This window comes from Musa acuminata, chromosome BXJ1-8, assembly GCF_036884655.1.
Source record: "Musa acuminata AAA Group cultivar baxijiao chromosome BXJ1-8, Cavendish_Baxijiao_AAA, whole genome shotgun sequence".
Classification (NCBI taxonomy): Eukaryota; Viridiplantae; Streptophyta; class Magnoliopsida; order Zingiberales; family Musaceae; genus Musa; species Musa acuminata.
In genome coordinates this window covers 6,738,274-6,751,412 of record NC_088334.1, presented here as the reverse complement: position 1 = coordinate 6,751,412, position 13,139 = coordinate 6,738,274, and the positions used below count along the sequence as shown (strand labels likewise).

Here is a 13,139-nt window from a genome sequence, read left to right as displayed (position 1 = left end):
CTTCCCCGATTGGTCCATACGAGCTTTAAGTTCGATGCATGGCAAATCCGAGGCCGCCACATTTTTGAAAATGTGGCGGGAAACCTTTTGCTCCTCCGTCGAAATTGTCGACTCCAGGCCGTGGATGGTCTCACCGCGATCCCTGATCGAACGGCCAACGCTGCTTGAGCGTGTGCATTTTGATCCGTGTTCGGGCCGTCGTCACCACGGATCGACTCAGGTCTAACCGTGACATCCCCTAAAAGTACCAAATGACCCCCTCTCCCTCGCCCCGCTGCTCTCTTTCTCTCGGGAGGAGACTGCTGTGATGGCGAGAACGAAGCATCTGTCCAACAGGTCCTCCTCTCGCCCTCGGAAGCGCTTCCATTTCGGTCGGTCTCCAGGGCAGCGAACCCCCGGTCCGCCCATCTCTCCTTTTCTCCTCTCTTCTCTGGTTTGTTGGTGTTAGATTTCTTCTGATCTCTTTCCTTGCCTCTTTTCATTGTTAATAGCTGATGCGAATCGACCTGCGACGCCATCTGGTGCTACTCCAGTGCGCTTCTCTTCTCACTATTCTTTCCTTCTTCCTCGTTTCTTTGGATTTTTAAGCTTGATTGTCTTGTATATTTCGCACGAATAGAGAACCACGGCCACCAGATCGAGGAACGCGCCTCAAGGTCTTCACCTTTTCGTACTTGTTGCGCTTGATTATATGTGATTTTTTATTTATTTTTTCTTACGCGCACACCAAATAAGTTCTTATTAGATAAAAGGGCAAAAAAAAAAGGAAAAAGAGGTCGGAATTTGAATGAAAAGGGTTCCCTTTTTTTGTTGGGTGGAGGCAGGGGCACCGAGCCAATCAAAGAAGCAGCCGAGGCGGCGCAGGTTTAGGCCGGGGGTGGTGGCGCTACGCGAGATCAGGAATTTGCAGAAGACGTGGAATCTATTGATCCCTTTCGCTCCGTTTGTCAGACTTGTTAGTACCATCATCGTCTGTATTTTCCCCTTTTGCAACAATAATGTAGAAAAAATACGTTCTCCAAGCTCCGTAGATGCTGCTCTGGGGATGACTTGTGGTTTTGGGTTTAGCAAGGTTCACATGTTCTACTTCTAATGATGTTTGTCAGTGGATCTAGGTACGGGAGATCACTCATTTCTACTCGAAAGAAGTAAACCGATGGACCCCTGAAGCTTTGGTTGCGATTCAAGAGGTACTTTTCCTTCATTTTCACTTTGGGACATTGGTTCACTAGTTTCTTGTAAATTTTCATCAAAAATGCTAATTCAAAATTATATATGAATAATATAATTACCTCAAGTTATTTATATAATTTGGCACTAAGTTAAAAAAATAAATATCATAATCATATAATGTCCATCCCTACATATTTGGGTCGCTAATTACATCACAAAGAATAATCAGCATGATGAGATAACATCTTATTGAGGTCCACAGAACATGCAAATAAATCGGCCCCAGATTTGGCTCATGTCTAGGTCTATAGACAAGCAATCAACTTTGTTTCGCCTTCAGATGGGTTGCGTGCCTACTCAGGGGAGCAAGGGTGTCTTTATATACACCAAAAGATCTTGCAGTTTAAGATTTCTAGATTGATGGTGCTTGAACTGTAGCAAAGCTTTTCATTTTTGGATTAGTGTACTCTTTTCTTTGTGCTTTTTTCAATTGGTTGTCACCAGAGCTTTCCTGAGTTTTGTTGTCTTTAGATATAAATGGTTAGTGATACCAGAATTAGCTGACCACAACTGACTGTAGTACCATATATCACCTTGAAGTGCCTGCTTGAACTTGATTCCTAACAACCCAAATATGTCAATGAACCTTTTTTTGTGTTTTTCCTTAAAAAATTGCATTCCACTTTTCATTTAAACCTATCTGTTTGATTAGATAATACATTTCAGTATCCAGATCTTTTACATCAGCATCATGGATTGACAGCATACATTCTGATAGGATTGATGAACTTGGTTGTTGATAAGACTATAAAAAGAAATACTAATTGTTTTCTACATGTGTTCTGGAAAGAGCAATATATTTCTTAGATAAGTTCAATTTAATAGAAGTCACATCACCATTTTTCGTAGCGATAATTATGGTCGTTTTTGATGATTATGATAAACAGATGATAATTGTATATGGTTCCTGAGCCTTTAATAACAACGTGAAATGGTTTTGACCATGTGACTCTGTTGTTCAATGTTAAGATTTCAAGAGGGGACAAGGGTTATAGGTTGAACCAATGTAAACAAAGTCACTCAAAACCTCATCTTGAATCAAAGTTATCTGACTCAGAAGATTCGATCATTGTTGACTTCTTATGTATTTTACTTTCATCAGTTTGCTGATTATGCTTATGCTTACTTGCTTAAATCTAAATTTTTTGAACAAGAACTTCTATATAAGAAATGCCATATTCAAGTCACAATTATGGTTTAAAGACTCAATCAAAGAAAGGAGTAGGAGTCTGTTGCCCCAACTTGAAATTAAGAACATCACTTCAATTAATATATTAAAACTATGATTGGCTAGTAAGTCAACCTAATACTAGTTGACATTTTCTTAAAAAATAATTGATTTTGGTGTTCTTAACTTGGTTGAATACAATAACTTGTGAGAAATTCTAAGAAACTCATTAAAACATACTGAGTTTGGTTCAGAGTTTTGATCAACCTGAGTTAGGCATCGAGTTGCCTTGGAGTCCTGCTTATCTGTCTTAATTTAAGTCATATCAACCTTTTTTTAGTATTCGTTGATTAGTGTTAAACATTTATAATTTAGTTGAGACTAACATGGAATTTTTTTGGATATTAGATAGTTTTTTCTATCCATGTGTCATATAAATTATGAGTAGATAAAAAAATAGGGTAAAGGATTTATCTAGTGACAAATTATATGTTGCTATTTTCTTTCACCTGCATGTCCAACTTAAAAATTGTTCTTTGTCATCCATTTCCTATATTCAGTTGTGTGTGCTTTATGTGACAGTCCTATCATCATCAGTGTCTTAATCTCAAACTTTGAGAAATTTGAGTGGTTGCCTTGGCCTTAGTTCGCTAATCTTTTTGTAGTAAATGTCATTGGATGACTGAGAGTTGTTGTCCTTTACAATTTTAGATTGTTACAATGTCTTTGGCCAATGAAAATAGTTGGAGCTTGGAAGGATGGGTTATATGTGTAGGTGAACTTGCTCAGTTTCACATACTAGCAAAAATAGCCACCTTCGGTTGTTTTGTGAAACAGTGTTTGGTAGCAGGTGTCAACCGAATATTTAGTAACTAAACACAACCTTGTTGGCTGAGATTCATGCTCAACTGCCAGTTTTGATATTTGCACAAGCAGAAGAGACTAGAGAAGGGTTATAGGTCCATGAGGACCAATCCAAGGTTTCAATTGCTTTTCTTATTTATTTGTTGTGAAACAGACTGACCACGGTGAAGACTCTGAATTATCTTAAGCTGGACATGTTTTTCACTGTAAAACATAAAAGCAGTTACCATTTGTAGCAGAAAGTAATATGGTCTGCTATCTTATTGGTGAAAGATTCGCTCATCTAAGCTGGCTTCTGTGCAACCGATGTCTACTTTTTGTCATTCATATAGAAATTGACATCATAAACTTGTTATAACAGTTTTGTTCGTCATTTGAATTTCACTTAAAACTTTCCAAATTATTGCAGGCAGCAGAAACTCATATGATAGAAATGTTTGAAGATGCATATCTCTGTGCGATTCATGCAAAACGTGTTACCCTTAGTAAGTTACACACCATGAAATAAGGTTCTATTTTTGCAGCAAATTCCTTAGATGAAAATCACTTAACAATCTTTGTTTAGGGGAATTTTGATCCAAAAAACCTCTATGTAATATGTTCCACTATATATCTGCAATTAGAGTAAAGATGTCTAACTGATGAAAATGAAAGTTGATCTTTAACTGAAAATTTTCTTTTTGAAAGTTGATTTATACTTTGCATCATATCTTGCTTGTCTGTTCTTGGTGAATTTAAATACATAGACAAAGCAACTATCTCTTTTTCCCCCTAAAGAATGTGTGATATTTTGAATTAAACATGCACATGCCTTGTTAGTCATTTAGGTTATATTGTTACAGAGCTGGGGTCTTTGACTATAGTTGTCTTCTTGATTTGATAAAGGAAATTGGAGTGGCACACAACTGATTCTTTGGAGTGACATGATTAATAAATGTGTTTACATAAATCGTTAGCTGGTTCTGGAAAATCTAATTCCTCATACCAAAATAGAATTTAATGAAGATCTGGTAGTAGACTGCTTCACTAGTTTATTTGAATAGGACATTGTTTGTTTTCCTAGCAGATAATCATGAAGTTGCTTGGTGAACACCCGCATGCAAATACATTATGATCTGAATGCCTGAACCTATAATTCCTTTCATCCCTTTCTGATTAACTTAAATCTAGGTATGGTTCCTCTTATGATTAATGTCACCAGTGCATGGTGAAAAGATTAGTTTTAGAAATTGCATGGTTGCTCTTGAGCGAAATAACTACAATATGGAAAGAAATTCTGAAGATGTTCAGGTAATTGTCGCTGATGCATCATGAAAATATTAGTTTTAGAAATCGCATGTTTGCTCTAGAGCAAAATAACTACAATATAGAAAGAAATTCTGAAGATGTTCAGGAGCATATAACTTAATGACATCACTTTCTTTAGCCATTGTATAACTATAAAAGGATGCTCCTAAAACAGTTCCTACCTTTTTTTTTTTTTTTTGCAAAAAATGCTATTAAATGCATATACAAATATAATATCTTTCTAATGCAGTAACATTGATTAAGGATGGAGAGACATGCATCAAGGCTCATTTGAGGGTGCATGTTACATGATAAGATTTTTTGTACACAAATTAAACTAATAAAAACAGGATACAGACTTGTATCAGAGCCAACATTATCAATTCAGGTTGGCAACTGGTATACTGCAGAATGTCAGTGTCTACATAATAATTGGAACTTATTACTGTATAATCAGTGGCCAAAACAAGAAGAGAAAAAAATGAAAACCATCAAAGACTTCGTTATAGTGATAGTGATACATAATCAATAATGTACTCAATCTCTTGTATTGCCAAGCCACGAATTAAGACTTCCAAAGATTCCCTAGGCATGAACTAAAACTTCCAAAGATTCAAGTGCCACTTGGCACCCTTCATTTTGGCCATAAGCTGGTACAGTACATTCCATTGGTGCCACATAGGAAATCACAATGCTGAGATAGTCTTACTGCCAGCATCCAAACTGAAAAAAAATGACAAAGACAATGGAGTAAAAGTGGAAATCTTGCCTCCTCTCTTTGTGGCTTCCACTTCGGTGAGAAACAACGATAGCCTTATGAGTGATCTCTGAAACTCTAACCCAAATAAAAAATGCTGTTCCTTAATTGATTTTAAAGAGAATTTGTTTCAAGACCGGCCTCATCAGGATCCATTCTACTTTATAAAACAGTTGTGTAAAATCCCAGTGTGATTTGATTCATGGTATATATAGTGTATTAACAGTCATTTTATTCACAAAATACCAAGATTTAACTTTGTATCAATGCAGTGAGGAAGAGCCTAACAAATTATTAGATCAATTGTAAAAGGCTTAACTTAGTATCTCTGCAGTACTGGTTGTCATCCTGTTATTTATCGGAAGTGCAATTTCTTTTTTTGTTTTGATGCCTGCAAACAAACTGAATTGATTACATTGTTGTGATTGCATAATTACATTGTTTCAATTCATCCATTTATGGTGGCTTTTACTTTATTGCAGTGCAAAAAGATATCCATCTAGCAAGGCGAATAGGAGGAAGAAGACATTGGTGAAACAAGCCAAACTAACCCATATGTTGTGAGAATTGGATTCTATTCTCACAAACATGTTGTAACCTCATCAGGCCTTTTTTCTCCCTTGAGAAGTGACTTCTGAATATAATGTAAGTGTGAATGGTAACTAGATATCTGCACATGACCACTGCTAAACTCTTTTTTCATTCAATGCTAATTGGTTGGCCACTGAAGATACTTGATATGTGAAACTCTAATATTTTTGTGGTAAAAGATTCAGAGATATTATGAGTAGTGTGCATCAGGCAAATATATCCTCAAGTGGTCTAAATGGGTGTAGCTGCTTAATTTTCTTTATAACCTGAAGCCTTTGTTGTTTCTCTTTACCTGACTCATCTTTTGTGAATACAAAAGTCTGTTATGCTGTTTGTATATCAAATAGTCCGTCCAGAGTACTCAGGAGTATTTGGCAATGCAAATATTTTCATGTGCATGTTTATATTACATCGAGTATATTTAAATTTGATATAGCAGTTATCTGTTGATGAGCCAAATAGCGACTCTGCTTTTTTATTTGTGGCATAATTAAGCGGTTCTCTGAATTATTTCTTTGTTTGAATTGTTGAACGTCTCATCCTTACAAATGGAAAGCAGGCAATAGCAGAGTCATATTGTTTATGAGTTCAATTTTGGACACTGGAAATTGATTGTGGTGCCAATCAAACTGCAAAGTGCACAAACCATAACTTTTATTGAAGTCTTTGTAGACGTACTAGAGGGATTCGAGTCATTAAACATACATTATTAATCTTTTGCGTTCACGTGCATGCTGTCTTCCATGATTCTGAGAGGTATTATGGGACGGTTCATGTGTCTCTTTTATTTCGGATCTTTGCAGGTGGCTTGAAGGCTCACCCACAAATCGCAATTCCAGATCCTTCAAGGTAACAACACCATGTTTGAGCCTCCTCTTATTCCAACTCAAGGCCTCTTTTCATTTCGGATCTTTGCAGGTGGCTTTGAAGGTTCACCCACAAATCGTAATTTCAGATCCTTCATGGGCAGACCATCATTGAGCCTCCACTTATTCCAAGTCTGCAATATAATTTTGAGACAACGTATCGACAAAGACACCCACCTCCAATGCATCAACCATCAATCAAGATCTTATTTTGACGGTGGCGGTCGCAGCTTGTGCCATTTGTATGTATGGCTGTTCCATATCAGTAGTTCCAAAGATCACTGTCGTGTTTCGACGGGGTTTGCCGGTCTCTCAGAGATTGGATTAAAACAAGGCTCAACCCAAGCAAAACCGCTGGGGCTCAACAATAAAAAAACTTGGTAAGAGCTAAATTAATAATTATATTATAATATTTACGATATACATCAAAGTTGGAACTGAAACAAACTGGGAGTCAACTGCCATGCATCCTTCATTTTTGCTAGAGGTTGAAAATTTGTGAAACCTAATTCAGATTCATTGGAATTTAAATATTCATCACCAAAATTTCATAAATCAGTAGCATCAAGATATTCAAGTAGACAACCAACCGCTATTATAGAAGGTTATAAATCTAGAGTGGCGATAAAATCCCAACAAACTGGAGCCAAAATTTAATCAACTAAAAAGTAGAAAAGTGCAGCGAACCACATTGAATTCCCAAAACACATGCGCTCTCCTCTCACTGCTCTCCAGGCATGCTCTTGATGATATCAGAGTCACCTGAAACACAAATAATCAAACACTAACGATCTGGCACCTAGTAAGGTAAATCAAGGTTCACTAGTTTGCAGATGGAGCAAACATACCAGGGTCAATAATGCTGAGGCAGCAAACACGGAAATATTTACCACATGCAGTTCCGAGGTCGACATTACCTGAAGTGTCATATCAGCAAAACTAATTAAAGAAATAATCAATCATCATAGTTATGACATTAAACTGAAGTAAAGAGATGAATAGTTTTAGGCCAAAATCTGCCCAAAATAGAACAAACAAGTTTATCATGGACTCAGGACAAATAAGTAGAAGCTTGGCATTGCTTCGACCCCAATTCTGAAATAGTTATTAACATATGGCTGACCAAACCGAACATGGATTCATCAGCCACTTTAGGTTTTCATCCACAGCTTAAATCACAACAAAAATGGTCAACCCAGCATAAGAAAGCAATGTAATAGTATTTTACGAGCAACATCTATACTAATTTTATAATTTTTTGAATTACGGCTAGAGCAAATAATTCTAGAATCAAAAGTCTGTAAATACATGGTTATAAACTAACTCTTGGGCATGTATCTAACTAATAGTTACACCAATCATTTTTATTCCCCCTGCAATGTCTCTTCACTCTAATCTCCTCCCCTTTACAAACAATTTTATTTCCAAGAGGGTAATATCTTCCCTTGATACAAGGTAGCACCAGATAGGTAGTAACACATCCATCGAATTTATTAAATGTGTGAAAAGATCAAAAGCTGACTTATGGAAAAAAAAATCCAGTATATGCAACAAAATTAGTAAATCATGAAGAAATTTCATGTCCATTACTCCATGGACATGAACTAAATAAAATTATGGTTGCGTAAGTGGCACAAATTTTAAGTTTTGGCACGGGTCTAAAAGACTTACTTCCGCTAAAATGATGTACTCCCACCTTTGCCAACATCGCATAGTACTCAATCTCGGACTTGCGGAGCGGAGGACAGTTGTTTGAAATCATAACCAACTTGGCTGTTGAAACATAAAAAATTTCGATAATGCGAAAGCAAATCTATTATGTATAATGAAAAAACTCCAAACAAGGGAAAGACTGAAAAACAGAACTTCTTCTAACAAGTTTGCAGTTTCTATACTAAATTGTCTAACATAGCAACAGTTTCTTCAATAAGCTAAACGATCTCAAAACAAATAATATAACATTGACATAAGCAAAAGTATAGAATGCAGGATATGCTTGAGTAAACAAATAAGAGGATAATGTTATATGTATGGCAACCTAAAATTGGAAACAAATCAAAATTAACACACATTATCAAATTAACAAAGACCGATAACATCGTTTCAGGACCACATATTTACATTGGTTAGCACCTTCAAATATATCCCTATATATGCCAAAATTAACAATGACCGATAACATTATCAAAATTAACACAAATTATCAAATTAACAAAGACCGATAACATTGTTTCAGGACCAAATATTTGCATTGGTTAACAACACCTTCAACTTGATCCCTCTATATGCCAACCCATCAAAAACCATAATACTAGTGAAGACCATTGTGAAGGATGGTACAGGCGTTTCTTAAATCTTACTAGCGTGACTTCTACTAGTTGACTAATTCAAGGCCATTGGGATATGGTATAAGCCACACATGCAATTCAGCTGATTATGACTGTTTATAACCTCAATCTTGATCCTTAAACAAGCTAGCATCCTTATCATACCCACTATTTACATCACAGGAATGAAAAAAAGATACAGAATCTTAAAAATCAGACTAATAGTCAATTAAGGAACAACATAAGGTTCAGGGGAAAGAACCAAATCATCATCAATGGTGGTGCAGTTCTGCAACATTTGCATGACATTGCAGCAAATAATGAAGTTCAATAACTTGACTTCTGGTACCCTTAGAGAAACCAGAAGCACAGCAAACTGAGCTTACCTATCAGCATTTCAACTGTGCATTAATCACTTGACCCACTTTTTTATACCCCTCATTCCAGTGTCTATCAAAATATTGAAAGATGGAAATTTCACAATTTTTGCATCACTCTAAAGCTTAGTAGTGGAAGAATTCAATAGCATTTTCAAGGCATTTGATAGTGAATTTTGAAGGTATCTGAAACCTGCTATTAAGTTCCCGTAACTACAATAAGAATCTTACTACTATAATTGCCATCCATAAAACAGAAGTGACAGAACAGGAGTGATATTTATCCATATACACAGAAAAGATGTAGCAATTACAGGCTAAGGACCCATTTTCCCATGAAAGAAGCAGCACTTTGGCTTCCGCACATTCCCAAAGATAAGTAAATCATCTAATAGATATCGGAATAAAAAAACAGGAGAAGCCAAGTTGATACAAGAACTCTAATCAGCTCATAGGCACGAATCAATAGCCTAAGAACCAAACCCCTGATCCAAACCATATCCACTCCAAACAACAAGATATGTCACAAACTAAAATCCCATCGTCCAAAATTCGAAACCACCCAGCCTTAAACAAGAAACAATATCCATAGTTCCATGAGAAAACAAACCCTTTCCTCTACTACCCGTATAGATTACTGCTGCAGATCTACAATAGGGATTAGTCTATATTAGGAACCTCACAAATCCTAGTAATTTCAAAATAAATAAATTGTTACAGCAACAGATAGGACTCCCGATATGCAGCATCAGATCAAATCTCGCCGTCCTTATGAAAAGAAAATAAACATCGCCAACCTTTAGAGCTCCGAAGAGATCTCAGGACGGTCTTGTAGCCGAGAGTGTACTTCCCACTCTTCATCACGAGAGCGAGCCTGTTGTTGATGCTCTCCGTACTCTTCTTCTGCACCATCCAAATCACAAAAACCCATGGGAGGACATAAAAAAGGAGAGATGACGCGTCCACCTGCCTACAATCGAAAGGATGGAACTAAGCTTACCGCCTTCTTAACGGGCGCCATTGGTGAAGGAAATTGGTGCGCAGTGGTGTGTTCAGGCGGCGAGCGGCGGAGACAGCGGCGAAGGTTGGAGATCTCTCCAAATGACGCCCTGAAGTGCTCGCTAGGGTTTCTGATATATATACGGAGAGGAGGGGCCGGGCGTCATTTACTTAATTACCCTTCATTGTAATCATGTGGGCGTCATTTACTTGATTGGTTTCATCAGACCGCATCAAAATGGAGCCCGTTATAACAGATATAACGGACCCTAAACTTCACCGTGATATATTTATGTTGTTTATAGCAAGCTGTTGTTTAAGGCCACCGTGATATATTTGCTTGATGCTGTCATCGTACTACTGCACATGCTCATTCAACAACCTACGAATTGGTAAAGATCTTAATTCTTCGTATCCAAATAAATCCTAAAATAGTCATTTAATAAAACGAAAATAAATATATAAAGAGATAAATAGGAATATGGAGCCATTTTGGGCTAACAGTCCATGTAGTTATTGGTTTTTTTTCGTATTTACAACTCAACCTATAAGATTGTAACCTTCTCCCACCAATAACAAATCTCGTCACTAATATGTTATTTTTATGCTTTTGTTAGGGCTAATTATAAATTTACTCATTGTAGTTAAATCTTTCTGACATCTTAGATTTAAAAATTTTATATTAGAATTTTCATAATTATAAACTTTTATGTTAAAATTTTTATAATTATAAAAATAAAATATTTATCTTCATTTATTTTAACATCATCGATTTTACCAATAAAAAGGCAAAAAGATAATCTTGGGGGTCGGGGGGGCGGTAGAGTTAAGGGGCTTCTACGGCTTCTTGTGGAAAAATGAGGAGGAAGAGGAGGGAGAACAATGATAAGAGGCGAGGCAAAAGGAGAGGAGGAAGAGGATAAGGATGATGGCCCTATTGATGAAGATGTAGAGCAACACCACTCTACTCTATACTACAACTTATACTTTACATCGCTTTACATTTACATCAGCGCCAACATAGATGCAAAGTGGTGCTCATCCTTCTTCCCTCATTTCCCCTTTCCCCAATCCCTCATTCTTTTTCCATCTTTCGTCTCTCTGCATCTACGTCAGGGTAATGCAGAGTAGAAGCCAGAGATGTTGATGCTCTACATCTATGTTGATATCGATACAAACATAAGACAATGTAGAGAAGCAGAAGCTACATATGCCGATGCTTTGTATCTACATCAATATCGCTCTGTATCTGTGTTAGTGTGGCCATCATCCTCGTCCTCTTCCTCATCTCATTTCGCCTTATCTTATGCTATCACTCTCCCTCTTCTTTCTCCTCCGGAGTTGTAATGCATGTTGTGCCGCTCTGCATCTATGTCGATGGTAAGTGAGGCATTTGTGTTGACACTATGCTACTTTGCACTTGCATCCGTGGGACGCAAGGACTTTGCCTCACCACAACGCAGTTGTAAAGTGGCATTGACGTAGATGCCTCACTTGGGATATTGAAATTATCTTTTTGCTTATTATTTTTGTGTCATTCTTACGTATACTGTCATTTATTGTATCTTCCATCGATAAAACCGACAACATTAGAATAAATGAGATTAAATGTTTCACTTTTATAATTATAGAGATTTAAATATAAAATTTTTAACCCTAAAGATCAAGATACTAAATATGTCTAGTTATAATAGATAGTATATAATTAACCCTCTATCACACACTATAATTTTGTCATACTATGCGACTACCATTCTCCTTATTCATCCACCAGGATTCGAAAGATCTCTGGTGATAAAGATGAAAACCTTCGTCTTCGTCTCAATCACCTTACTCCTATTTCGTTTAGTGTCCATCTTTGTATTCTTCATCAATCTCCGACTCTTCTTCTTATTTTCACTTATCTTTTTCTCGTCTCGTATTATCCGGTTGGTATTATTGGAATAGATTTTGTTGGGTATGATCTTGATGCATACTCACATCATTTCATCATAAAATGTAAAAAATAATATTCGTTGGATACGAATTAACATCCAATGAAATAATCCAAATCTAACATAACAACTATCAAATTAGATACAAATGGTTACTAATGTATAAAAAATCTACCCACTTCTCTCACTCTTTGTAGTAAAAAATTCACCTTTGACATTAAATGCTTTCTAACTGGCCAAGACACTTTGCTCTGATTCTTGGAGCTTTTTTTTTACTAGGGTTTTGAAGCACTATAACTTTTTTTATTTTGGAAAAAAAATAAGACCTATAATAATCTCTCAAACAATTTTTAAATATGATATTTCTATTTTAATAAAATTAAAAAAATAAAAAAATTTAATAATTGGATTTAACCTCAGCTCCCAATAATTAGGCCCGAGTTATTGATTTGCGAAAATAATATCACATAACTAAGGAAATTTAATAAGTATATGTCATGTAGTAAAATTTATTGGATTTTAAAATATTTCGTGTTGTCTTTGATAATAATAATAATAATAATAATAATAATAATAATAATAATAATAATAATAATAATAATATTATTATTATTATTATTATTATTATTTGCTCTGGGAGATTTGGGACCGTTGGTCAAGAAAGATCAGGTGGGTCCGGAATCAGAAAGTCCTCCACCGTGACGTGGGCCCCGTCACGGGGTCGCCTTCGCCGCCG

At 36.2% G+C, this 13,139-nt stretch overlaps 2 protein-coding genes across 2 annotated transcripts; one reads left to right on the top strand and one right to left on the bottom strand.

Moving 5' to 3' along the window:
• The first annotated feature begins 221 nt into the window (after positions 1 to 221).
• On the top strand, positions 222 to 6,099 carry LOC135586690 (histone H3-like centromeric protein CENH3). Its single transcript, XM_065081274.1, has 7 exons — positions 222 to 398; positions 492 to 532; positions 620 to 656; positions 825 to 955; positions 1,116 to 1,190; positions 3,675 to 3,750; positions 5,792 to 6,099. The coding sequence occupies exons 1-7, from the start codon at positions 308 to 310 to the stop codon at positions 5,842 to 5,844; spliced, it is 504 nt and encodes a 167-aa protein (XP_064937346.1). The 5' UTR covers positions 222 to 307; the 3' UTR covers positions 5,845 to 6,099.
• Positions 6,100 to 7,261: 1,162 nt separating this feature from the next.
• LOC103993442 (large ribosomal subunit protein eL30) lies at positions 7,262 to 10,597 on the bottom strand. Its single transcript, XM_009413515.3, has 5 exons — positions 10,471 to 10,597; positions 10,268 to 10,373; positions 8,438 to 8,539; positions 7,615 to 7,683; positions 7,262 to 7,528 (listed from the first exon to the last, which is right to left on the bottom strand). The coding sequence occupies exons 1-5, from the start codon at positions 10,489 to 10,491 to the stop codon at positions 7,488 to 7,490; spliced, it is 339 nt and encodes a 112-aa protein (XP_009411790.1). The 5' UTR covers positions 10,492 to 10,597; the 3' UTR covers positions 7,262 to 7,487.
• Between the last annotated feature and the right edge of the window lie 2,542 nt (positions 10,598 to 13,139).

What these genes read in the sequence shown, in the direction of transcription:
- LOC135586690 (XM_065081274.1), top strand. Translation starts at nt 308, where the DNA reads ATGGCGAGAACGAAGCATCTGTCCAACAGGTCCTCCTCTCGCCCTCGG. An exon ending in ATCGAGGAACGCGCCTCAAG is followed by an intron (nt 657 to 824) that starts GTCTTCACCTTT and finishes GGGTGGAGGCAG; the next exon opens with GGGCACCGAGCCAATCAAAG. An exon ending in CTTTGGTTGCGATTCAAGAG is followed by an intron (nt 1,191 to 3,674) that starts GTACTTTTCCTT and finishes AAATTATTGCAG; the next exon opens with GCAGCAGAAACTCATATGAT.
- LOC103993442 (XM_009413515.3), bottom strand. Translation starts at nt 10,491, where the DNA reads ATGGCGCCCGTTAAGAAGGCG. An exon ending in ATCTCTTCGGAGCTCTAAAG is followed by an intron (nt 8,540 to 10,267) that starts GTTGGCGATGTT and finishes ATGTTTCAACAG; the next exon opens with CCAAGTTGGTTATGATTTCA. An exon ending in AGTACATCATTTTAGCGGAA is followed by an intron (nt 7,684 to 8,437) that starts GTAAGTCTTTTA and finishes ATGACACTTCAG; the next exon opens with GTAATGTCGACCTCGGAACT.